The sequence below is a fragment of the Clytia hemisphaerica genome, unplaced genomic scaffold, assembly GCF_902728285.1.
Source record: "Clytia hemisphaerica strain Z4C2 unplaced genomic scaffold, Clytia hemisphaerica genome assembly, whole genome shotgun sequence".
NCBI lineage: Eukaryota > Metazoa > Cnidaria > Hydrozoa > Leptothecata > Clytiidae > Clytia > Clytia hemisphaerica.
Genome location: NW_027104233.1, coordinates 640,963 through 668,665, shown reverse-complemented (window position 1 = coordinate 668,665; position 27,703 = coordinate 640,963). Strand labels below are relative to the sequence as shown.

Here is a 27,703-nt window from a genome sequence, read left to right as displayed (position 1 = left end):
TGATGAACCACCACTGACAAAGAGCCTTGCACTTGACGAGTATGTGTTGCTGATGAAGGTAGCAATCTCAGGACAAACAATTTGAATGTCGTGAATCATGACTCGTCGATTTATTCGATTGAAAGCGTTGTCAGCATCAACCAACAAGATTCCATCGCAATTTTCTTCTTCGAATAAGGTTCGCATAGCATGGACTGCCGCCACACAACCGGACTTCTGGCCACCACATAGCTGAAGATCTCCAACACATTTCAAGATGTTTGGTTTTAAAGCTGCCACAACCGACTTTCCAACCAACCATCTCAACACTTCTCCAATCGCAATGGGTCTCACACCTGGGTTTTTATCCAAAGGAATCAGTCGACTTGATAGCAATGGTTCCAGGGAGCCATCCTGCCAAAGTTGGGGCTTGTAACATAACTTGCGTGACAGTTTGGCGATGGCGTCACACAGATTCATACTGTGAGCTCCGAAAGAGGCTGATGTTAAAATCCTTCTCCAACCATCCGCATCAAGAGTTGATGGACCCGAAATGGATGGATGCAAAAGAATTGATTCTTTAAAGGTTTATAGAACTCGAGAAAATTCACTTCAAAAAGGGGGACTTTTTTCTGGGACACCCGGTATCTATTTACAATTCAAATCAATTTACAATCTTAATTTTCTGATGTGATAAAAATAAAATCACTATCTAGTCCTTTTCATTTTTATTTCAAATAGGTTGATATTTAATATGTACAAGAGTTTTTATCAAAAATAAGCTAATTTTTTTTCCTTCATTACTATATAGTTATGAAGTCGTCCTGTTAGCGTTCAGACAAACAGACATACCATTAATTATTCGAATCAGGTTGTGTAAAAACAATAAAAAATCACTATTCCAAGTTACAGAAAAAACATCAGTTGGTAATCCCAACCAAAGTGTGAAGTCGAGTGTGGTTTGTTATTTCTATATTCAAGAGGACATCGTATGGGATTTTTACTGTTTCTTCTTATCAATAGTGACACCAGTTAACCAGCTCCACAAATGAATGTTGTCAGAGCAGACATATTCAAGTTGATAATTCCATCATGTGTTTCTCTTGGGACGGTCAAGAAAAATTGCATACGCTTAAAGAATAATCCGACATTGTTAACTAAAATACCAACATCAAGCTCATCCAACTTGCTTTTTAAAGCATCATAAACTGAACTATCACTGAGTTTCGTCATATCTAACGGATAACAAATGGTTTTGACTTTGTTTCCATATAACCTAAAAATTTCTTGTTGTACTTTTTGAAGTTTGACAACATTTCTGCTGATCAAAAACACATTCATGTTACGTGCTGCAAGTTGGATTGCATATCCACGACCAATCCCTTCAGAGGCACCAGTTACAACAGCCCATCTTCCTTTATAATGTTTGGCAAACTCAGAGTTTGGAGAATACCTAAAATATTGAAAATATGGATAAATAATGTATAATGAACAATTTGTAACCCTTGATCGAAATTAAAGTAATGTGATAAAAGTTAGACACTAAAGCTTTGTGTTATACAGAAAAAATTAGTTCTTTGTTAGTTTCTTGAAAGTTATGAAACCCAAATCAATCTTTGTAGACCAGCGGCCGAGGCAGTGGATTGTGTCACTTCGTAGGGCACCCCTTAGATCAGGGCAAATTTTTGATATTATGCTCCTAATAGACCTTTTCATAAATTACGTCACGAACATCACTTGCCTCGTATTCCAACAATTACCATGGTGATTATGTCCCTTGAGACATCAAATGATTTTTTTATAAATAGAAAGTAGTTCTAATAAAATCCACTGGGACATAATCACCATGGCAATAACTTCAAAACGAGGCAAGTGATGTTCATGCCGTAATTTATGAAAAGGTCTATAGGGTGTAGAATTGACAAAAAAAAAATTTGCCCTTCGAATCTCCAACACATTATCACACATAATTCTACAGAATACGTAGATGGTGTAAATTTAAAATTTCTACAGATGTCTGTAGATTTACGGGTAGAATTATAATTCTACAAAATATGTAGATTCATATTTCTACAGACATCTGTAGAATTACGGCAAATTAGTAGATTGCTACACAACAGAGTCTATATTGTATAGAAGGGTATAAAGGGTAGAATTATTATTCTACAAAATATGTAGATTTCATATTTCTACAGACATCTGTAGAATTACGGCAAATAAGTAGATTGCTACACAACAGAGTCTATATTGTATACACCACAATGAGTAATTTAGCGCTGACAAGTAAGGGTGAAGAATACAATGGGGTGGAGTCACTTTACGGTCGGGGCTGTGGATGGCCTAATACCGGATAAATAGCGATCTAGACAGTTAGCCTAACTTGTCAGTTACTCTTAGGTTCCAAATAAACGGGCCCCCCCGCTTGTTAATTTTTCGAAAATTTTCCAACCCCCCCGGACCTTATTAGGACCCCCCCGTTTATTAATCTCTAAGAATATTTTGAGCTGTCAAAGAGAAGGCCCATTATTTTGCTCTAAATAGCCTGATTTTAGCCTATTTTTACCTTATTTTTGGGTTTCAGAAGAACAATTTCCAACCCCCCCGGCAATTAGGTCCCCCCCGTTTATTAAAATCTAAAATTTTTTCCAACCCCCCCGTTTATTCGAACCCCCCCGTTTATTTGGAACCTAAGAGTAGACTGTTTACTCGTCACTACAAAAGTTCTTGGGTCAGGGGTTTGGAGCTCGAGTCTCGAGCGCGCACAAAGTGAAATCGTTCTAGAATATCTACATAATCAGTTGATTTCTATATTCTACATTATATGTCGATATTAAAGAGTGCCGTAATTCTACAGACGTCCGTAGAATTAAGAAAATTTATACATCTACTTATTTTGTAGATTTTCTTGTGAGACTGGCCTGTCTCCTGCAGTTTTCGAGTGAATCGATTCTTAGTTAATCGATAGAACTTATCAAGGGTCCCCCCTTTACTAACGGTTTTTTCGAAGTCTGAAAATCAACTATCTGAGTCTACCAACGGATTCAGCGTGAAAAGTAGATAAAGAAAATGGGGTTATTTGTTAAGTTTCGACCACCTGGTGCCGAGAAATGGCATTTTTAAGGCGAAAAATCGACGTTTTTGGCGTTTTCCGATGACGTCAGCATTTTCCTATGAGCATTTTCAGAAAAAGTCATTCCCACAGCTGGATAGCCCTGAATTAGTAGTATCCAAAAATGGTATGGTTTGTTAACTTTCGATGTCTAGATCTCGAGATATTTTGGTTTAAATATTGAAAATTATCGATATTTTTTGCTGAGTCAGCAGTTTTTCAGCATAATTATCCACCTTAAAAATGAATTATCTCGAGATCTATAAAAATCTAAAAATAAAATCTGAAGAATTGGTTTGAAAAAGGAATAACATAGGCTAAGAAAGGTGTATTTCTGACTGCAGCAAAACAAATCTCAATCACAATTGACAGACTTTGATCGCAAAAGCTTTATAATATTATTAAAAAAACACATTATTAACAATCAAATGGATTGAAGATCACAATTTTTCTGAGTTTTTACAAGCTAAAAAAGGAATTTTGAGGCTGAAATTCTCTTAATAAAAAATGTAAAAAAGGAATATCCAGGCTTTGAGCTAAGTTAAGTCTCTTATAAAAGAAAACATGTATATCATAATAAAAACCCATTTTCCTTCAAAAATACAGGAATTGAATTTTCTCTAAATAAAAAAGATTATTTTTTTTTGAAAATACGGATCAATAGAAATATTTTGGGTTGGGAGATTGCCTCTGAAACCAGTCTGAACAGGAGAAATAATAAATCACTTACATGTTTAACGCATTATTCTATCATCATTTCTTACCCAGATACCCACAAAAATGCAGAATGGGCTGCTGTTACTTCTATATCAGACTAGAATAATATTTTCCTAGTTTTCATTGAAAACTTGTAGCCTTTGTTTTGATTAGTTCAAAGGTAGATGGTTTGTGGCTGTGGACTGCAACAACAACATGGGAAAATATCAAAATCAAGTTACAAAAGATGAGAAATCAAGTAAATCATTATGGGTATATAAAATAATTGCTTTCTCAAGAAAATAATAAAGGTAATCGTCAGCCGTGCAAAATTACTCGAAACTGATTGGTTTAGAGGAGTGCGATTAATCGTTAATTGCACTATTACCACTTTTTGCACTCTTCGGCGGGGGGACACTTTTGTCCCCTTTTTCTTTTCTCTCCCAAGTTCTGTGTCAGATACTTTTTTTTACTATATAATAAAAAACAAAGACATTTTTTTTCTTCAATATAAAAAAGAACAAAGAAATTTTACGTTACAATAGCTTCTTTTAATTGAAAACAAAGAAAAATTACACTGCAATGTTTTCTTTTTAAACAAAAGAAAAAAAAAGGTTTTCGAATGTTTACTGACGATTACCTCGGAATCGTATGTTTTGTCGTGCAATTAACGATTAATCACTCGTAACAAAGGAGAAAATACCGTAATTTGCACTCGTCCTTCGGACACGTGCAAATTACTATTTTCTCCTTTGTTACTTGTGATTAATCGTTAATTGCACTCCAAACCATACGATTACTAGTACTAATACAGAAACTCTATACATTTATTTGAGAGTTATTCTTTCTTGATATGAGTATTTTTTGTAAATAAAAATGCTGTTGACCAAAGCGCAAATTGATTTCTGATTGCAAACATGTTTGCAAATCGTGGCATCAAAATAAACAAGCAACATGCTGAATGGACCTACCTGATGATGAAACTTAGATAGCAATAAGGAGAAAAAAAATCATTAAGAAAATATAGCGCTTAGCGAAAATGCATTAAATGTCATCATTGATTGTTGATGGGGGGAGGGGTTTAGTAAAAAGTAATGTATGGAAAAGCCCAATTCAAATCTGCAAAAACGGCGATTTCCGGCATATTTCCGGCATTTTCGGCCGGAAAAATCTTTTTCTCAAAAATCGGACTCGGCAATGATTTGGGCAATGTTAATACGCATCTTTGAGCAAAAAATCAGCAAAAACTAGAGATAAAATCTCGAGAAAATCCCAAAAAAACAGTTTTTTCGGCATATTTCCGGCATTTTCGGCCTGAAAAAATGTTTTATCACAAATCGGACTCGGCCATGTTTTGGGCATTGTTATCAGGCATCTTTGAGCAAAAAATCAGAAAAAAACTAATGATAAAATCTCAAGAAAATGCCAAATAAACAGTTTTTCCGGCATATTTCCGGTATTTTCGGCCGGAAAAAAATTTTTCTCAAAAATCGGACTCGGCCATGTTTTGGGCACTGTTAATACACATCTTTGAGCAAAAAATCAGAAAAAACTAATGATAAAATCTCGAGAAAATGCCAAAAAAAACCTGTTTTTCCGGCATTTTCAGCCGGAAAATTTTTTTTCCAAAATCGGGCTCCATCACATTTTAGGTATTATCATTTTGCATCAGTGTGCAAAATTTCATAAAAAAATATAAAGTACAGCTCGAGAAAATCAAGAAATACCGTTTTTCCGGCGAAAATGGGCTGCACCGGCGATTTTTAGACAGTTCCGGCTTCAAAACTCAGTTCTATTGACGATTGAACCATGCTTCATGGTGGGCATTGCAATTAATGATGTTTTTGTGTGAAAAAACAACGAAATAGAAGGAAAAAGTCCGATGAAAATCTGCAAAAATGGCGATTTCCGGCATATTTCCGGCATTTTCGACCGGAAAAAATTTTTTCTCAAAAATTGGACTCGGCCAAGTTTTGGGCATTGCTAATACGCATCTTTGTGCAAAAAATCAGAAAAAACTAATGATGAAATCTTGAGAAAATGCCAAAAAACCGGTTTTTCCGGCATATTTCCGGCATTTTCGGCCGGAAATAATTTTTTTTCGAAAATCGGGCTCCGTCACATTTTGGGCATTACCATTTTGCATCATTGTGCCAAAAATCAAAAAAAACTAATGAGCCAATCCTGAGAAAAGCTGGCAACAGACGAACGAACGAACGGACGGACGGACATGGGTTAATTTAAAGGACCTCCACCGGGGTACCCGGAGGTAGGTCCAAAAAGCTTTAAGTCCATTGTTGGGAAAATTGAGTTGTGGCTATACCGATGCTTTACATCCTATTTTTTGGCTTAAATCCATCAAAATCTAACCTAAAGTGGCATAATTTTAAGCTTTTAGAAAAACAAGAATTTTACTTTTCACTTTTTATTTTCAGGGCAAAAAAAGCCTTAGTTCACATCAGTTTAGGGAAAATAAGCCTCAAGTCCAGCGTGGAAACAATTTTGGACTTAAGGTTTTTTTTGCACAAAAATATTTCAAATGTTGATGGTTTTTCAGGATTTAAGGAAAAATAATTTAAAGTCGAATTTCTCAAAACAACAAAAATGGACTTAAAGGCTTTTTTATTTTGATGCAACAAAATATTCACATTCATCTAGCCAACAACGTCATACTTTAAGAAAGATACAACAAGGGCTATTGTTTGTTGAACAGAATAGCATACCCCTGTACAGTACAAACTTGTATTTCAAATACTTAAGATTCAATAAAAGATCAACACAACAAGCCACATGCCGAATGGACCTACCTGATGTTGAGGGTCAGATAAAAATAAAAAAAACTAGAAAAAAAAGATAATAATGTCCAGCATAGGAGCAAAATAGCATGATAAGAAAGAAAAATCAAATCAAAAGCACGTCACTCATCACTGAATGGTTATTATAAGGTAATAGGAAAAACAATATTGTTGTCCTGCATTAAAACATAACATAGGGGGATGCATGCAACTAACACTTTGCAAAAAAAGGAAAGTATTTTCATGTAAACTATTTTATCTATATTTTGAGCAAAGAAAAACAAATTTTGGTATTTTTCTCATGACTTCATAAGCTTGTGATTTTGACTTGAAGCAGGCTTGAAAAAAGTCACGTAAGGTTTTTAACGGCAAATAAGAATTTTCCTTATTTTTTCTTTAAATGGGTTAATGACTCCCAAGGCTTTACAGCCCACAATTACACAGTTAAAATTTACGCTCGTGTGCAATTGTACACTTATGATCCCACCCCGGTTGAGATTGCTTGAGTAGATAAGAAGATTTTTAAAATGGTAATACACGTTTTTTTTTTATAAGGAACACGTTTATAAGGAACTCGAGGCTGAAAGTAGTCCAAAAAATAAGGAATTGTTAAGGAACTGCTCAGGCTAAGAATAAGAAAACAAGTTCTAAGGAACAGTAAAAGTAAGAGTTTTCACTTGAACTAGCTATGTAAATAAGGAACTCAAAAGGAACTTTGAGGCTGAAATTTTCTGTGAAAATAAGGAACTCCAGGCTCAGAGCAAAGTTAAGGTTCCTTATATAAAAAAAACGTGTAGTTTTTAACACAATTGTTTTCTACGATAAGTAAGATAGTCCAAGGTTTTTTGATTTCAAAGAAGTGATTGAAAGCAAATAAAGTTTTTTTTTAATGAAAGACTAGTTAAGGATGCAAGTACTCTTAGGTTCCAAATAAACGCCCCCCCCCGCTTGTTAATTTTTCAAAAATTTTCCAACCCCCCCGGACCTTATTAGGACCCCCCCCCGTTTATTAATCTCTAAGAATATTTTCAGCTGTCAAGGGGAAGGCCTCTTATTTTGCTCTAAATAGCCTGATTTTAGCCTATTTTTACCTTATTTTTGGGTTTCAGAATACAATTTCCAACCCCCCCGGCAATTAGGTCCCCCCCCGTTTATTAAAATCTAGAAAATTTTCCAACCCCCCCCGTTTATTTGGAACCTAAGAGTACATGCTTAGCGCCCATTCAAATAGTGATAAGCATGTAATAATTGCACCCTTAAAAAATTCTACAATTTTGATAGCCATGTAATTGCACGTTTAAATCTCAGAAGGTAAGCGTGCAACTAAGAATTTCCCTGCTAAATAGAGCAATATACTCTATGTATCTACCTTATTGGAACTAATTTTCGAGCGGGAACTAATATTTGCGGTCGTAAAAAAAAATCGGAAAAATTGCATTTGGGTTCGCCGCGTTTTAATTTTTGCAGTTTTGTCCTTTTTTTAGGGGGTCAGTTGAAATTTCAAAATCATTTTCAAAATTTCAAACAAAATTTAATGAAAAGCCCTTATTCTCAGAAAAAAAATGAGGGGTCACTTATCTTTCAATCTTTAGTAGTTTTTCAGATATTCCATTTTGAAGTTCCATTTTTTTGAAGATTTCTGTACAAAAACCTCCTGCCATCTTATAACATGTCCACGGCACTGAAATCGAAAGTGTTTTACAAAAAAATCTGCGCAGGAAGTTTGGGGCGAGAGTGTTTTTCCGTAGTGCGAGCCATAGAGACGGGGTCACTATACCATTAAACTTCCCTTACAATGGAGCAGATATAGATACACAAAAGATAATTGCACAGTATGAAAGAGGAAGGTCTAAGCTCTCTCCTGTTACCTTTCGCAACATAAAAATTTGACGGATTCTTCGAAAATTTTTGGATTTACTTCTTTGATTCAAATTTGCTCGAAGACAACAGGGGGAACCCCCTGATAGCAAGATTTCAAAAGGAAGCTTGATCTACCATCTTTCAAGCTCAAAAAACGGTTTGTTATGGGACCGATTTGCTACATTGTAATCTCAACAAAAGTAACCATGGTTTTTCAAAATTTGGGTGCCTTCATCTTGTTCACAACAATCAGGGCTACCTTAGCTCTGAAAATCGAAGATTGCGAATGAACGAAGAACGTTTAAAGACTTCTGTTTTTTTGCAATGTAAAGGTAGATAAATTCTTTTCTACTAAGAAGAAAAAACATGGAAATATGTTACTTTATCATTTAGATATTAAATTCTGAATTTTATTTTTATACATTTTCCCTTGCCGTGTCTTTTGTCCCACGGGAAAATACACGACTTCATTTTCCTAGGGGTTTTTCAAATTTTTGATTTGTATTTTGCGGGTTCAAATTTTCGCGGTTTTGCCAAAAAAACACGAAAAACGCTAAAATTAATTCCCGTGAAAATTAGTTCCAATATCAATCAGGTAGAGTCAGGGCAGGGGCCCATTGTCGACCGGTCTAGTTGGCGACCGAACGTCTTTGAACCCAGAAAAGTCATACAATAACAAACCTCTGGAGAATTTCTTTTGGTAGTTATCTGCCTTGTAGTACGGTCTAATTGTGTAAAAATTGTGCAAAAAGGCGTACAAGCATGAGACTTTGCACAATAGTAGTTTAGGGGTCAAAAATGGATTTAAATCTCAGACCCAAAAAATTGGCACCTGTTTGTGTATTTTACAGACCAGAACAGGTTCCCAGCCTAAATTGAATTTGTTTTTCTCCAAAGTATGCCATGTTACATACCGTTGGAAAGCATTTTTCATGCTTGTTTAGAAAAACATTACAACCCATATCTGAGAATGAAGCCAAAAAAAGTTATTGAGGAAGTCTTTTTAAAAAATGAAGAAAACTGACATAATTGTTAATCTCTACCTTATAGATGAATAATACAAAGTGATAAATAATAATATATGTGGGGCTTAATGTGTATTCTGTAAATGGTATTTGGATCAATTGATATTGATCATCGTTCATATTGATTCTTGTGTTGGTTCAAGTTGGATTGTGTTCATCAAGTCTTTTGTTGGTGAAGACTTATTATATTGGTTTATATTGCATCCAGTCAAGCAAGGATCAGCAATCACTAGGTTGGTAAATACCTATTTAACATTTGGTAGCAGAGGAAACAACGATCCACTATGGCAAACAAGAATGATATCAAAGCCCCACCGACATTGAAGGAGGATGTTCCTTCGAAAACTGGAAGAAGGAAATAACCATTTGGCAGCTCTTCACTTCGTTGGAGAAGAAGAAGCAAGGCTTGGCAATTTTATTATCTCTTGAAGGCAAAGCAAGGGAAGCTGCGCTGGAGTTAGAGGTGGACGAGTTAAATAAAGATGATGGTGTGAGCAAGGTTCTTGCACAACTAGATAAACTGTATCTCAAAGATAAGCTGCAACTCTCGTTTCAAGCATATGATAGTTTTCGGAAGTTTAAACGACCCGATGATATGCCAATTGCAGTTTTTGTTGTCGAGTTTGAACGTCTGTACAAGAAAGCCAAAGCTTACGAAATGATTCTTCCTGATGGTATCTTAGCGTACGAGTTCCTCAATAATGCAAACATCTCGGATTCACACGAAAAGTTAATTAGAGCAACAATGACTGAGCTAACTTACAATTCAACGAAAGAGCAACTACGCAAGGTTTTTGGAGATTTGAGCCTCTCGGTATCTTCAAACAAGAGCTGTAAACAATCAGGTGAAGTTTGAGTCGCGAGATGAGATGACATTTGAGACAACAAGCAGAGACGAGGAAGCGGAAGAAGTTTACTATGGAAATTACCGTGATAGATCAAATCGTGGTGGAAGATCTCGACCTAATCGTGGACGATTCAATTTTAGAGGTAGAGGAGGTCGTGGACAGCATGGTGGTGCGGAAAGAAAAAATCAAGGTGGAAAACCAAGACGAAACCCAGCTGGGCCAGACGGTGCCCTTCAACTTGTATGGTTTGTGGATCAGTGTTTTATTCAGGCCAGGGATTGTCCTGATTCATATGACAATTTAATGAAGCACAAGAACAAGAGCAAAGAAGATGACGAGATAGCCTTATTTAGTGACACTTTAAAGCAGTTTGTGGGAGAAACCCTTGGCACAGCAGTGTTGGACTCTGGATGTACAAAGAATGTATGTGGAAAAACATGGCTTGGATGCTATCTAGAGACACTGGACAAAAATCAACTATCAACAGTGAAGGAATTCAAAAGCAGCACAAGCTTCAAGTTTGGCAATGGAGTGTGGAATCCTTGAAGAAAGTAAAGGTACCAGCATACATTGGAGGAAAGAATGTATTTATCGAAACTGATGTCATCGATGGAGACTTACCCTTACTTTTGAGCAAAGATGCCATCAAAAAGGCTGAAATGAATATTGATTTCATCCACGACAACGTCACAATTTTTGGACAAACTCAAAAGCTTATGTTCACTTCCTCTGGTCACTATTGCATCCCACTTGGATATTGCACAAATGATCTCAACAGCAATAGAAAATCTGAATGCGATAGTTTGGCTCTATTTGGTTCTGCAAACTCAGTAGAAGAGAAGAAAGGAATGATGCAAAAACTACACAGACACTTTAGTCATGCGCCCTATCACCGAATCAAAAGTCTTTTGAAAGATGCTGGCGTTGATGATCAAGGAAATATTGACGTTCTGAAAAGGTGTGCGAGTCTTGCAAGATATGTCAAGTGTACAAAAAGACACCCCAAAGACCTGTTGTTGGTTTGTCGATGGCACATCACTTAAACGAAACTGTTGCTATGGACTTGAAGGAGTGGAAAGAAGTATCCTCTAAAACATGGTTTTTGCATCTAGTTGATCATGCAACTCGGTACAGTGCATCATCGGTCATCAAGAGCAAGAAGAAAGAAGTTATCGTTGGACAGTTATTTGACATCTGGATAAAGATTTTTGGTTACCCAAATAAGTTTCTTGTTGACAATGGGGGTGAGTTCGACAATCAAGAGTTCCAAGATTTTTGTGAAAATCTCAATATCAAAATCAAGACTACAGCTGCTGAAAGCCCATGGAGCAATGGATTGGTTGAGCGCCATAATGGAATCATTGGAGAGAATGTTACCAAGATTGTGAGGGATGTAGATTGTGAATTACGAATCGCATTATCGTGGGCAGTTAGCGCAAAGAATGCATTACACAATATCCATGGTTTCAGTCCTAATCAGCTTGTTTTTGGTAGAAATCTGAATTTCCCATCAGTACTTACCGACAAACTACCTGCGCTTGAAGGAAAGACAACAAGTCAAGTCGTACGTGACAACTTAAACTCCATGCAGTCAGCAAGAAAGGCCTTTGTAGCTTCTGAAGCATCAGAGAAGATTCGAAGAGCTCTGCGACACAATGTTGGAAGTTCTGTGGATGTGAAATATGTCACTCAGGATTCTGTGTATTACAAAAGGAAAAATGATCCAAAATGGAAAATTCCGGGTACAGTAATTGGGCAAGATGGTCAACAGGTGTTGGTTAAACATTGAAGTGTGTATGTGCGTGTACACCCTTGCCGACTCATGCTCGAGAAGTCAGAAGTTCAATACAACCCACCAAGAAATCAGGAGTATGTACCAAATCCAGATGCACCATCAACTCCTAGACAGCTCACTCGAGGTGAGGACAGCGATTCCAAATGATAACAAACAATTTATAAATAATACCGACAAACAATGTTAAGCAACAAACTGAAAAGAATGATATCGATAGATCAGTAGCTGGACAAATGCAAGATAGTGTGGTAAAATGTCACACTACCGAGACCAAAACAAAAAGTTAAATATCTTCCAAAGGATGATACCAATTGGAAAACTGTAGAAGTCATTTCTCGGGCTGGTAAAGCAAATGGAAAATACAAGCATTGGCTCAATATTAACAAGTGATATTTTTATGGACCTACCTGGTTATGCATTTAGCACATATTTAGTTGATATCTACGTGAGCGTGACCGTTAAACAATCATTCAGAACACAAATAGTGACGATCTATTAAAATTAGTCGTTTGTTTCTTATAAAAAAACGTTTAGAAACAAAAATTTCATGCCCTTGAAACATTCTTTCATATTCAAGACTTCGTGAGCAAAAATAACATTTATCTCATCAAAAAATTGAGTAATTTGGCTAAGAACATTGACGTATCCTTACTTATTAATAGTGATTCTTAGGTATGCGTTTTTTGAGCTAAAAAATTCTTTTTTTACAAAAATCTGCTTGAGCCATCTTTTACCTAGTTTCATGCAAAAAGTCAGAAAAAAACAATGATCCAATATTTCAAAGTCCAAAAAACCCTTTTTTTAACCGTTTTTTGGGCCAAATTTGCCCAAAACATTTTTTTTCGAAAATCGGGCTCCGTCACATTCGAGGATTTATAATTATGCATCTTTGTGCAAAAAATCATAGAGAATGAAAGAGCCAATATTGAGAAAAGCTAATACCTAAGTAATTGATAATGTATTTATAAAAAAATATCGAATTTGGCCAGTTTTTCTATAAAAACACGCCAAGCAACCAAAATTTCATGTTTAAACACACATTATTCTTCAAAAGTAATCCCTCATGAGCAAAAAAAAATGTATCTCCTAAAAAATTGAGTGATTTGACTAAGAAAATTGATTTCTGCTTATTAATGGTGATTCTTATAGATAAAAGTACAATAAACCAGTTTTTTATCCGTTTTTTGGCCCAAATTATCCCAAAAACATTTTTTTTCGAAAATTGGGTTCCGTCACATTCGAGGGTTTATAGTTATGCATCTTTGTGCAAAAAATCATAAAGAATGAAAGAGCTAACCTCGAGAAAAGCTAATACCTAAGTAATTGATAATGTGCTTATAAAAACATATCGAATTTAGCTAGTTTTTCTGTAAAAACACGCCAAGCAACCAAAATTTCATGTTTAAACACACATTATTCTTCAAAAGTAAGCCCTCGTGAGCAAAAAAAACATCTATCTCATAAAAAAATTGAGTAATTTGACTAAGAACATTGATGTATGCTTATTGATAGTGATTATTATAGATAAACATGCGTTTTTTGAGCCAAAAAAAATTGTTTGCAAAAATCTGCTTGAGCCATCTTTTACCTACGATGGGACCCTACTTTTATGCAAAAATCAGAAAAAATTAATGATCCAATTTTTCACAAAGTCCAAAAAACCTGTTTTTTAGCCGTTTTTTGGCCCAAATTTGCCTCCAAGCAACCAAAATTTCATGTCTAAACACACATATTCTTCAAAAGTAAGCCCTAATGAGCAAAAAAAACATCTATCTCATAAAATAAATTGAGTAATTTGACTAAGAACATTGATGTAAGCTTATTAATAATGATTCTTATAGATAAACATGCGTTTTTTGAGCCAACAAATTTTTTTTGCAAAAATCTGCTTGAGCCATCTTTTACCTATGATGATACCCTACTTTCATGCAAAAAATCAGAAAAAATTAATGATCCGATTTTTCACAAAGTCCAAAAAACCCGTTTTTTAGCCGTTTTTTGGCCCAAATTTGCCCCCAAATTTTTTTTTTGAAAATCGGGCTCCGTCACATTCGAGGGTTTATAGTTACACATCTTTGTGCAAAAAATCAAAAAAAACTAATGAGCCAATCTCGAGAAAAGTTGGTAACTGACGAACGGACAGAGGTTAATTTAAAGGACCTCCACAGGGGTAGGTCCAAAAAAAGCTGCTCAGGACACTGGAAAGAAAGAAAGATGACGATGGAAGTTCAATAATTGAGGGAATACCAAACCGAAGACAAAGGAGGGTGTTTTGCGATGAAAGCTTTGATCGAATCGTTACTTACTTCATTTGGGATTCTTCAAAGATGAAAGAACACTGTTGATCGATGGAGAGGGAAGCAGCAGGGTACCAATGTTTAGATGTGTCTACATTTTTGAGAGCTGCTCCAAGATCCTTGCCATTCAACCAGAAAGACACCACTCCACTCCATGACAACAACACGCTTAATATGTCACCAATCTGCCAAGATCTCTTAGAAGCAAGTTGTCAGTATTAAAAAGATATTTGTGTATAAAAGTACTTCCCTATATCTGGGTTTCGATTTTGAAAAATAATCACCATTTTCGTTCTCTACTTTCCGCCTAAAGGCACAAAAGGAGATTTAAAAAGCATACAAAACAATACAAGTGATGGGTTGGAAAGTTATGTGAAAAGGCAGTGCTTACAATCCATAATCATTCTCCATGGCGACATCGACGGAAGGACCACTCCATACTTTACACCTGGTGCCATCGAAGCCGCATGAATTGCTCGTATCTCCAACGCCGATCCCTTTCCGCGCGTTGAAATGGCATTCTTCGTTCGCCCAACCTGTAGAAAGCAAAACGTTGAGTGGTGACAGCAAAAATGTTTTATGGCATTCGAATTACAGAAAGAAACTTTTCAAAACAATTTTGTGAATTAGAAGGGAAACGTTCTCTGTAGATATTAATTTTTACGAACTTTTGAGAAGAATGAAAAGAAGATTACAAGATAGGCATGTACCAGACATCATGACGGTTAGTACCGTGGTGGGTCATATTTGATTTTTCGAATTTGCAGTTAGTACCTTGTGGGTACCCTAACTGCTGTAAGGGGTGGTGTGCTATGAATTTCAAGTCAATGAAATGGCACTATTAGGGAACTAACTGCTGAAAAAGCTGGTCTTATCCAAATCAATAACTTACAGCTTTATAATATTTTAGAGACTTTCTGAGGCTTTATTTGTCTTACTCTCCAGATTTACCAAATCAGGAATCTTAAATCCATTATCCGGTTGTTTTGAAATTGTGTGCAGCTACTAAAGTACATCATGGAACAGGTTTCAAATAGTGATTATCTTGAGACCCAGCCATTCAGGGCCACTAAACAGGGCAGAATAGGGGGTGGTGTCAACCTGCTAATAGTCAATGACACTTAGTACTACGGGGCACTAAGTGCAAATAGGGGGTGGCGCCAACCTACCAAAAGTCAAATGCGCTAGGTACTTTTGGGTATTAACTGCTGAGGGGTGGTGGGTGTACTTTCAAATTTTAATTTTTGTTATCATGATTTCTGGTACCAACTGCATGACCCCCTGGGATAAGATTATCTCAAACAACGACGAACAAATTATGACACTTAGCCAGGAGTTTGCCTTACCAATTTGCATAATGCCTTTGGTGTGAATGACAACTTCGAAATACCACCCATCAACTTTCTCATCAGTTTCTTCGTACAGGCTAGTACTGACGAACTGATTAGCCTTGACGCTTTCGAAAAACCAATTCTGGTTTGAGATGGACATCTTATTTGTAGAAAGGATCATACTTTGCGGGGAGCTGGTGTGCGTCAAATGGGCGCCGCTCATACTTCCACACTCATCTATGAGGAATAAGGAAGCACAAGTTTTGAGGCGGAGGTTTCTACCCAAATAAAGAGTTTAATTTACAGAACTTGGACTCATAAGAGAAAAACAGAGCCGAAAAGTAGACCGAAATTGAATTGACTACTTATTTATTTAGGTTCTGGAGTGTAAAAAAGCGGCCTGTTTGTAGAGTATAATCAACCTAACAAACTGATCTTGTCTTTTTTCATAAGAAAAAGACCGAATACCTTGATGAAGCGATTGACTGCTTTTCATGATGATTGAAGAGATAGGCAAACCAAGTTCAAATTTGAACGGCTCATCAAAACACGATAATAGGTTGAACAGCACTGAAATTAATGGCATTGAAAGCAATTTCTGTCGAGCTTCGTTTCCGGCATTTTTGACCAAGTGATAAACGGTCATGACGGAATGCCTGGTGAGTTGTAGGGAGATACTCATGCTTCGTGAGATGCGCCGCATCTGTTGGTGATTGACGGCCTCCTCGTGTTGCAAACCTCTCCTCGATGGTGTGTATGGCGAAGAAAGCACTTCTTCAACCGGTGGTGGCTGTGGCTCAATAGACGTTGAACGATCGAAAAGAAGACTCTCACTTCTCTGTCTGCTCTTGTTATCCGCCCGCACAATGTAAGAATCCGCCCTCTGGTGGTTTCTTTCAATTGCCGGTCGTTGGTGATTCGGCCCGTCCTTTCGTCCTCTTCATAGAAAATGTTGTCATTGGAGGCTGTGACGTAATCGAACTGGTTACCGGTCAAAAATGGAGTGTTTAAATTGAGTTCGTCTTCGGGGTCAGGGCTGTACCGTTTTTCGCTTTCAGGAACACTGTCTTGTCGATTGAAGCTAAAGACGGTGTAGTTTTGTGTGCTCTGGATATATTTGCATAGAGATACCAATATCGGTGACCCAAAAAAATACATTTTTTGTGTTGGAAAAAAGCGCAGGGCAGTTTTGTAGCAAAGTTAGATTGCTGCTACCGCTACAATGCAACAACATCTTTTCGTCAGTTTATATTTTGTACATGTAAAATACAGGATATATTGTACTCTTTTTAACCAATCAGATTGCAGATATTTTTTGGATCGCCGATAAACATAAAATAACTCTGGGTACACCACGACTGATAAGTTCTGTGGTGCAACTTTTATCGATACTGAAGGAGTGAAGGATTTTCAAAGCACCGATACAATGCGATAACTTGACTGCATTTTCTGGCTCTTCGATATGTTTGATTTGTAATGAGACAATAGACCAGATCATTTCGTTCAAGTACTCCAAGAATCCTGCCGTAGTTGTGATTGCTAGAATAATAATTAAACAAGATAACTCATGTGCGAATGACAATTGACAAAGTGGGTATAGGATTCATACTTCATGAAAAGCCGTAGCTGCCTTATGAAATAAATATTCGATTATGCGATAAATCGATCGGTTAATACATTTGATACAATAAATTATGCCATACATTCCTTCGATGTGATCTAATATACCATAAAAACTTCAATTTTGAGATACCATATTTGATTAAAAATTCGATAAAAATCGATGCGATAACCTATTCAATAAATCAATTGATGAATTATCCGAAGAATTAAACTATTGGCCTGATTCAAATGTTTTCAGTTCTATTGGGTGGGAGGAGCAGGGCAAAATAATACCAACATTCTCCAAACCAAAGGCTTCCAGTTTGATTAGAAGGTCGAATTTACCGAATTATTTATCGCATCAAATGTTTTATTGAATAATTTCATCGGATATCTTATGACATTCAATTATATAATCTTTAAATATTGAAAAAATCGCTAGCGTACCTTTTCTTTGAAAATGGTGTCTTGCTAATATTTCGATCAACTCCAAATCATCCGTTTTGTTCAAAGTACTGGAAGGTGGGTAGCTGAGCAGGACGTCGATCAAAGGATCCGTGAAGTTCTCCTTCAACACAACACTGACGCATTCTTCGAACGACAATTTGAAATGAGACAACAAGTTGTCGTCACTGAAATCCACGCGCGTCTTTCGTGCGGAGACCAACATGGTCCAGGCCGGTGACTTGAGAAATTCTTCACGCTGGTCTTCAGGAATGAACTTCTCGTATTCTTTACTGACCACACCTGTAAATTAAACATGAAATGATTACAGCACATCTCCATTCAACAAATCAACTATTAAGAGCGTCAGAACTACGTACTACTTACCTACCTAAAGGGGAAACAACTAATTCAAGTCGTAGCATCAGATTCTCGGCTAATTGAAAATATGATTGTATAAAATAGTGTACCTTCATCTGACATTAGCGTACAATCTCCTTGAGTGACCAGAAAAATGGGATCCCATTTCTTTAGCGATCCAAAATGATTATCGTGTAAATAGTTGGTAAACTTCTCTGGCTGCAACACTAAGCCTTTAGAATACTTAAAATTGACGCGAAGTCCAGTGAGACAATATTGATGCCTTGCTTCCCTGGACAATATTCTGTCCCATCGATGATCGTACTTGCGTCCATACCAGACACAAGTTTCACGTTCATAGAAGAATCTACAGTAAAGGCAAAGCAAGAATATGCTATTAGAAGACATTAAAATAATGAAAAGAAACAGCTGATGGAGTTTTTCGAAAGAAGATAAGGGCCGTCTTTGTGTAACGTTTTAAAAATAATATGAAATAAACTAAATTTGAAAATGTTGCCGTTGTTTTAAAATGTTGCTCTTGTAAAATCAGTCCAGCACTCCAATTTAGTATGAAACGACATTAAAAACATTAGAATTGATTGTCGATGGGTGATGGAGTAGACTCACCTAAGAAGCCGAGGAAAACGAGAGCTTTGGTGGCGTTGGAAGAAATATCGGGCATGTCCACCTCATCTCCGCTCACTGCCATCTCCAACAAGATAAACAATCCACCATTTCGTATGATGGCTTCTTTGAATTCGTCCGAAATCATGGAAAGATTCAACAGCAATGCTGATGCCCAGAACTGGACGGAGGTGTCGGAACTTTTGGTGAAATGAAGGATTGCATTGATGACACCTTGCTTGAGAAGCACCGAGTGTAATGACTCTGTAAAACAAACAATTCAGTTATGCTCGTGTTTACTTTCACTTTCAAGAATAAGTAGGTCTCGAATAAGCTTTGTTTTTGATTAGGCGTTATTTGTACGAAAAAGATTGGACAATGCTGTGATATGCGCAGTTTAAAAACAAACCAGAGAGTTTACTTGGAAATTGGAAATTGGAAAACGATTGTGTGTTCCACATATACGCTGAAATTTCTTGTTATTTTGAAGTAAAAATAGTTTGTGTATTAAATTAAATTTTAAAAACAAAGATGTCGAGGATGTTGAGTGGTAAGATTTAAAATAATAACTTCGAAATTGTTTATGCCTGGTAATGAAAAAAACTAACCACAAGAACAAAAGAATCCAAGAGTTTCTGCAATCAGTTGAACTTGTTCTCCAGAACTAGAAACTGCAAGCGAAACTAATGCCTTCAGAATGTCTGGATTAGACGAAATCAACTTCTGTGCAGCATGCTTGCCTGAAATGAAAACGCAAACTTCAATGCGGTGACCAAAATGAGTAAAAGACCAACGGTTGAAAGGCTTTAAATGTCAAACTAATTCTTGGGATTCTGTTCGGGAAGATAAAGCATTTACAAGCTTACAAGTAAATCTAAACTTCAAAGAACAAACTATTTTGATTTAAAAGCATTCCGTCTTAACATAATCATAACATCAAACCTGGCATTGCAAGGTCGTGCACCAGCATCAAACTTCCTTGGACAACTTCTTTATTCCCTGATACCAAACAAATTGAAAGTCTCTTCAAGAGAGGTTTGTCAGCAAGTAATTTTTTCTGAAAACTGCTACTGCTGACACATAAATAATTGAAGATCCTCAGAACGGTTTTCTGAATATTTGCTTCATTGCTATTGAGCACAGTGAATAAGATCTTGATGATTCCAGGGATTTTGCTCAAGTTCCTCACATCTATGTCAAAACAACAAAAGTGGTGGATGATGATAGCCGACAATTGCACTATATTTTCCTCTTCCTCACAACGCCACAAACCAACAAGGTGTCGTAAAATTTCAAGAGAAGCCATTTCCTGACAAACTTGAACTATTTCATCAACAGCATCACTTAAATACTGCACCAAAATTTGTAAACAAAGTTGTGTTAGCAGCAAATCACCAAGGTAACGAATCAAACACAATGTTGCTTTTGTTATGATGCCCCATTTGCGCAATGTTGCTTTCACGTCTTTATCCTCGATTTGGATCAATTGGTGGACGATATACGTTGACCACCTTTTCACATCTGCCAATATGTGAAAACCATGATCACTTAAAATATGCATGAAAATATCTCGAACACAGTTCTTCTCCTGGTACAGCGCTTTGGCAATCTGAGAATCATTCAAAGTCAAGTGAAAAATTGAGCCAACACATTTGAAAAAGGTTTTCTCAATCATGACGTCCTCTTTGCAACGAGCCACTAATGTTTTGTAATTATACCCTTCTGAAAGATTCTTTATCACTTTCAAAAGAACGTGTAGGGCTGATTTATAAAATAAGAAAACTTTGCTTTCGTTTGTAGAAGTAGACAAGAGAAAAACAGCTGTGACAGCCTTCAAAACAGTCTCTTTATCGTCTGACAAGCAACATCTCAGAATTTCTGGAAAGTATCGAGGACTCATTGCTCTTTGTTTCAAAAGTTTCTCTGCACATTGTTGCACTTCCAAATTATCTGAATCCAACAGATTTCCGATATCTTTGATTTGGATTAAATGAACAACCTCAGACAAATCTTTTCGTTTGCTTGCTTCACATTTTTTGTATTCTTTTCGTATTTTCCATGCAGCCACGCCACCTACCAGTGTTGCGATTCCTGTGGTCAAAGCCAGACCAAAGCCCGTATTGCTATCCATTACTGATCAAAAGATAGTACTTGGATGATTTAACTACTTTCTGGTCTATTTTCTTTATTCTCAAAATATTGTGTTAATCGTTGCTGCTCCTTCAAATCTTCAAGATTTTTGCGTTTTCGCTCTTGTCGTTCTTGATCCTTGATGACACCTTGTCTCAAGCGAACTCGGTCATCTTGTTGTGACCTATGGACAAAGGTGATGATGCCCAGTGTTGATACACAAGCCCCAACTAATGTTATCTTACTTGTAGTAGACATTCATCTTCATTTATTTTATTCTTTTTACTGTAAAGAAAAAGAAAACATGCGTATTATAATAAATAACGATTAGTAACGAGGTCCCACCAGACCCTTGAGAATTTTACAGTTTTAATACCTTTGTCTTTTTTTAATACCTTTGTCTTTTTTATCTTTTAATCACCTTTTAATGAATCAGATTTTTTTCTTGTACATAAATTTCTTTTCAACACTGTTTTTAGTCACATCTGATGATTGTACGTAAGTGCATGAAACTTTTAGTTATGTTTTTAACATTTTGATTTTTGGAAAATACATATTTATGAAGCACTACAACTGTATTGTGCACTCTTTGGATGTTTGCTACGCATTATTCATTGATAAATAACGATTATAAATCTTAATTGAAAGGTGAAAAAATATATCAGAACATTGTAACATAAAACATGCAAGAAAAATATTCAATTTCATGTGTTTTACAAAAATAACTATTTATTAGCCAAGGAATCAGACATCCTAGATATCAATACATTTAAATTCTTAAAGTTCTACTTTATTAATTGTCCGTTGCATGTAGGAATCTTTAGTAAGAAACAACAACATTTCTTTGATCATTCTTAAGTCTGTAATGAGTTGGTTGTATTTGTTGCCTTTTGAGAGTTTTCCATCATTGTAAACAACTCCTGGCTGGGAGCTTATAAAAATTGCATTCATTCTCTTATTATCAGGCTCACTTTCAAGAATTTGAAGTCGTTTAATTGCAAGGTAACAAAGCATTTCATAGAAACCTTTGTAGGGCATACCAGCACAAGATAAAAGTATCAACTGACATTGATCATCAAAGCCATCCATTTCAGCGCAGTCAGATATTTCCTTTTGAACCGATCTCAATGTTGATGTAAGATGATTCCAGAAATATCCAATAGAAAAAGGCCATAGTATGCAAGGGGGTTCCAGGTCCCACCTAAAAATTCAGGTCCTAACCCTAAATTTCCCACCTCCAATCCAGACTCCCAGATCCCAGCTAAAACTACTATCCCCATGAAAAATTATACTAATACGAAGAAGGTAAACAAAAATTATTGTCCATGATAGGAAGAAGCTAACGTATTACAAACACATTGCCATGCTAATGCTTATATATTGCCAAACACTGCAATGGTTGTATTTGATTTGTTTTCGACAATACAATTGGCTTCTCAAAATAAGAAAGGGTAAAAGAAAACATTCTGGAAAATATTTTCTGATATAGGGGGTGGATACTAAAATCTAGGATATCATGATGTTTAGTGATGTGGTGGTATACCCAAAACACTTTAAATTCTTTTAGTACCATTTGGGTATTAAAACTGATTAAAATACAAAAAAGGTGATATCCAGACTAAAATTTCAGAATTTTTTTAGTTGATTGGTACTAAAATTAGTAATTTTAATAATCTTTTTAAGATTTTTCCAGAATTTTTGCAATTTTTCGAAAAATAAAAATATTCTCATTATAAGAAAATTTCCCAAGTTCAATTATGTTTGCATTCAATCAAATATCTTTAATGTTTGCTCAATTCAGAAGCAGCATTGTTTAATAGATTTTTGAGGAAAATAGATATCATCTTGCATAAAATCAGCTCTCGCAAGGAAAATGGTTCTGAGAAGACAAAATTTGTCTCGAAAATACCAAAATTGGGTGGTCTTTGTCTCCTATAATGTCTTTAAAATATTTAATGCAAGGACTGACAAGGGTACTAAAATACCACTTGTCGAAATTAAGGTGGTGGTATACAAGAAATTCTCCAAAATACTTTAGTATGATTCATATTATGATGGAAATTTTAGTACTGATCCCCCCACCTGAATAAATTACAGTATAATAATAAAAAAGAGAAAAGCTTAAGGACAGTAAAAAATTATTTATAAAATATAACAGAGATAAGAAAAAATTAACTTTCACATTCACCAAAACACCAAAACTCCCCCACCTAAAGAAATTAACTCCCACCTTAACTTGTTTCTCCCACCTAGAACCTGAAAATTTCCAAATCCCACCTAGAAATTTCCGACCCAAAACAGCAAAACCCCCCCCCACTATTCTGGGGGGGGGGGTGCACACTATGAAAGCATTAACCCAATTATGATTGATGGAGACAGTGTCTTCCAAATTAAATACCTGATGATGCCAACCACTAGGAACAAAAATTACTTCACCAGACTTTTGGAAAGTTACGAAATAAGTTATGTCCATTTCGTCTAGGGACAATGAAGAAACATCAAAGGGGAGATTTCCAAAATTGTCTCTCAATTTATCTTCTTCTCCAGGCGGAAAGAATATCCATTTCTTTAGACCACATACGTTGGCTGACCAGCTATATGAACGAAAGACATCAGCGTGAAATGAAGTCCAGCTTCCTTTAACTCCAATGTAAAGAAACCTGTAGTCGTCTTTGCCATCTCTATCAAAGTATTCATTCAGCCAGTCAGAAGTGAAAAAAGTGGGAATGTCATAAAACCTTTCATCAGCTAGCTTTTGCAAATGCCAGTCTTTCAAATAAAGTAATCTATCATCACGATCATTCCAATATTTGATAAATTCTGATACCTTCATATCTTCCTTTTCATGAGATGAAAAATATTGTCTATTGCAATCCATCACTGGTGCTGTCAAGTTTACAAAATGCTTTTCAATAAAATCAGTATTGAGATGATCACCCTTCACCCAACTGTTTGCACATTTCCAATCAGCAATTAAATTAGATGAGAAAATGCAAGGTTTATTCTCTTTTAAATATCGTGCAACAAAATCTTCATACAAAATGTTCTTTTCTATTCTGTCAACCATTCTATAAAACAAGATGACTGGTGCTGTCAAGTTTCCAAATTTAGGGGTCAATTTTCGCTTAGTAGCCTATCTTTGAGACGCTGTATCTTCAAAACTACGTGAGATATCAAGGTGAAATTTTCAGGGACTTATTTTCTGTGTGATAGATCATTTGGTCAAAATTTCATCAAAATCTATAAGAGGGTGGATATCACACTTTCTTTATTCTGAAGATTTTTTTAAAAAATGGCTCTTAATGTACTTTAGAATCCAGAATTTTTTGCTGACGCAAATAAATCTGAATTAGAAAGGCTGCATGCCAAAAACTTCAAAATTAAAAATTAGCTAAAATGGCACTTCATAAAAAGTGTGTTTTATGGATAGGAACTAGGATTCTACCCCACAATGCTTTGTGACTGGAAGGGCTTCAAATTAGAGGCGGAAGATGAAAATGGATGTATTCATTTTATATAGCTTCAGTTCTCTTCTAAAGATGCTTGAAAAAAAAAATTAGGAATAAGTTTAACGTCAAACAGAAAGGTTGTGCTTTTTTCAAAAAAATGGAGAATTTTTAATAAAATTTCAAAAAATGGAAAAAACAACCAAATTTAGACAAAAACTGGCATCACTGGCATCACTTGACAAGAACCTGACCCTTGATGAAGAAGAGATTGACAACAACCGTTGTACGGAGCATAATTGCATCCCCAATTGCATTAAGGATAATGAAAAAATGAAGTTTCAATGTCATAATTGTCAAAGAATGCTACATTATGCCTGCACTGGACTACCAGCATATCAGCTGAATATGTTTTTGAATAAAGGTTACAGAAAATACGAATGCATAACTTGTTGTTCTCCGGCAAAAGACCTCAGCATAAAAATCCATCATCAAGCAGAAAGAATGGAATGCTGTACACACAGCTATAAAGAAATTGATGCATGTGAAAGCATTATACACCATAAAATGAGAATGAAAAGAGACTTAACACCGTGGTCAAGGACTCACAGGTAAGATGTCAGGAATACCTGATCAAGTAACTGATCTAATCCAGAGCCAATTTTCCGTCAGTGAATGCTAAGACTTCGAAAGTTCAAGTGGCAAAAGAATCAAAAAGTTTTGCAGACGCTGCAAAAGTAAATGGTTCGTTGAACCTAAAAAACATGAAGCAGTTACTTAGAAGGGAGAAAGTCGAAGAAAAAATCGAAGACCAAAGAAAGCTATCAATAGACGCAAACATCATCAATAAAGAAGATATCGATTTCGTGAACAAACTTTTGAACGACGTCAACGTAAAAGGTCAACCAACCTTCGTCTCTCGAGTTGGAAAACAATGAAATGGTGTGCGTCCAATCAAAGTTATATTCAAAGACAGCACGAGAAATACGTAAAATTGAGCATCGCCGACGATTTAACAAAAATGGAGAGAGAGCAAATCAAAGAATGGAAAAGAAGAGCTGACGAGATGAATAAAGCCAAGTCGAATGAAGATTTTAATTGGAGGGTGTGGGGAAGTCCTCGTGACAAACTGTACCTTAAGAAATTTTTTTTACAAGATCGGTTTCGAGGCCCTCGTGTGCCTGGACTGTAACTCTCTTAATAAATAAATAAATAAATAAATGAATAAATTGTTTATGATTTTTTCTTTTTTTAAAGAGATATTTGTGTATTATTATCATTTGTTATTAAATAATCTTTTTTGTAAGCATTATGTTTATATATACCTTAAGGGAAGAAATTTTTACGAGAAGAAATTTTCGCGGAATTTAATTTCGCGAATCAGAGTTTCAAAATGGCAAATTTCGCGGAATTTAATTTCGCGAATGAGCCGATTTCAAAAGTTTCACGGAATTTAATTTCGCGATTGAGAAGAAGTTATCAACTTAGATTAACTTTTAAGCATCACGGAGTTGCTTATATTTGTTTATATTTGATAAAAAATACACGTTTAAATGCGTTATAAATCATTTGTGTCCATCTTTTTTGGTAACACCTGGTCAAAAACAACAAAATAAAAGAAGAAGAAAAAAAAATCGAATTTCGCGGAATTTAATTTCGCGATTTAACAATTTTGGTGTGTTTCGCGGAATTTAATTTCGCGAATTACGCCCCAATTCGCGAAATTAAATTCCGCGAAAATTTCTTCCGCGAAAATTTCTTCTCTTAAGGTAGTATATCTTTTACTTATTGATTTGAACAAAATAAAACAATCTAAATATTTTCCAAGCAGACTAGAGCAATGTTAAATTTCGTTTTCCCGCAAATTCGTCATATTATGTCTCTAAAGCCTCATACCTACGGAACTTATCCTTAGAGGCAATCGAGCAAGAACAATAGAAAAAATCTTTATTTGGCTCTGTAAAAAAATTGCAAAATAGAAACTTGCTTAAATTCACACTACTGATTCTTTAACCCCAAACCCCAAAACCAAACTTTTCTATTTTGTAAAACTTTCTTCCACTTCCCCATACGTAAATTATACAGAGTACTTTCGTTTTCCCCCCAAACTTGCAAGGGAAAAATGTTAAGACCACGTGTTGTCCTCGCAAATTTTCTTACCGTAATTTATTTGTGTGATATCATAATACATACATACATACATAAATCATCCACTTGAAAGTGATGACATGACCATGTCTTTCCATCTGACCCTGTTGTGCGCCAAACGAACCATCTCGCCTTTGTCAAGTCCAGTGTCTTGTTCTAAGACTTTGAGTAATGTCTTGTGTGGACGACCTCTCTTCTTTGTTAAGAATGTTGGCTGCCAAAGGAGAAGTTTAGATGCCGGCTCATTTCCTCTGATGACGTGACCTGCTAACTGCAATCTTCTTTTCTGGATAAGACTGCTCAATCGAGGCAGCTTACCGTACAACACTTTGTTAGTAATGTGGACATTAGACTGGATGTTTTTTACTTTTCTCAGCATTCTCGTATACGCTCCGTCTAGTTTCTTTGTCAGAGTAGACGTTAGTGACCATGATTCACAGGAGTATAGGAGGATGGACTCGACAGTTGACTTGAAGAGTTGCACTTTTATACTGAGTGAAGCTTCTGATTTCCAGATTTTCTCAAGTGAATTAAGTGCCGACCAAGCTTGGGCAAGTCTTATCTCTATGTCATGGTTAGAGTTTGTGTAAGCTCCGAGGTATTTGAAATCGTCAACCTTTTCCAGGGCGATACCATTAACAGATTGGATGCCATCGTTTGTTGTAGGGTTGATGTGCATGTATTTGGTCGGGACGGACGAAAACCATTTTGATTGAAACGAAGCTTTTGATCAATCTCAGGGCGAATTCTGTTTAATATTAGTCTGTTGTAGAGTTTGGCAGCAACTTGAGTTAGACTAATACCGCGATAGTTGTCAACTTTGGTTAAATCGCCCTTTTTGGGCACAGGTACAATACAGGATAGGCCCCATTCATCTGGGCGCTCACCGTTTAGGGTTGCATTGCAGAAGTGTAGAAGAACGGTACTGAGAGAATCAAGTTTCCAGAATTCCAGAGGTAAACCATCAAGTCCAGCAGCTTTTCCGTTTTTCATCTGTTTAAGTGCCTTGTTGACTTCCTCAAGAGTAAAGTCATCAATATTGATTTCCTCGTTCAATTGGAACACTGGATCAATTTCATTGGCCTCACCATTTACGTTTTCAGGAATATTGTTTAGAAGGGTTTCAAAATGATCTTTCCACGACTTTTTTGGGTCGTCACTTTTGATAGAGATAGATGCTGCTTTTTTCTTCCCGCTTAACTCCTTGACAAGTT

General features: G+C 36.0%; 2 protein-coding genes across 2 annotated transcripts; both read right to left on the bottom strand.

The window, feature by feature from the left end:
* Positions 1–582: 582 nt before the first annotated feature.
* Positions 583–20,980, bottom strand: LOC136815988 (uncharacterized). The gene is made up of 13 exons (XM_067072411.1): positions 19,708–20,980; positions 19,374–19,505; positions 18,769–19,029; positions 18,375–18,508; positions 18,169–18,172; positions 17,785–18,084; positions 17,078–17,274; positions 16,778–16,842; positions 16,204–16,673; positions 15,751–15,972; positions 14,796–14,940; positions 14,414–14,599; positions 583–1,432 (listed from the first exon to the last, which is right to left on the bottom strand). The coding sequence occupies exons 1-13, from the start codon at positions 20,894–20,896 to the stop codon at positions 1,012–1,014; spliced, it is 3,726 nt and encodes a 1,241-aa protein (XP_066928512.1). The 5' UTR covers positions 20,897–20,980; the 3' UTR covers positions 583–1,011.
* A 489-nt stretch (positions 20,981–21,469) lies between these two features.
* LOC136815987 (2-oxoglutarate and iron-dependent oxygenase JMJD4-like) lies at positions 21,470–24,081 on the bottom strand. The gene is made up of 2 exons (XM_067072410.1): positions 23,025–24,081; positions 21,470–22,096 (listed from the first exon to the last, which is right to left on the bottom strand). Exons 1-2 carry the CDS (start codon positions 23,960–23,962, stop codon positions 21,673–21,675), a joined length of 1,362 nt encoding a protein of 453 aa, XP_066928511.1. The 5' UTR covers positions 23,963–24,081; the 3' UTR covers positions 21,470–21,672.
* Between the last annotated feature and the right edge of the window lie 3,622 nt (positions 24,082–27,703).

Coding starts and splice junctions, on each gene's coding strand:
- LOC136815987 (XM_067072410.1), bottom strand. CDS start 23,962: ATGGTTGACAGAATAGAAAAGAACATTTTGTATGAAGATTTTGTTGCA. Junction 22,097..23,024: donor TTTATAAATAATTTTTTACT/GTCCTTAAGCTT, acceptor CTGAATTTTTAG/GTGGGACCTGGAACCCCCTT.
- LOC136815988 (XM_067072411.1), bottom strand. CDS start 20,896: ATGGATAGCAATACGGGCTTTGGTCTGGCTTTGACCACAGGAATCGCA. Junction 19,506..19,707: donor GCACGACCTTGCAATGCCAG/GTTTGATGTTAT, acceptor TTTTCATTTCAG/GCAAGCATGCTGCACAGAAG. Junction 16,674..16,777: donor GTTCCTGAAAGCGAAAAACG/GTACAGCCCTGA, acceptor TTTTCTATGAAG/AGGACGAAAGGACGGGCCGA.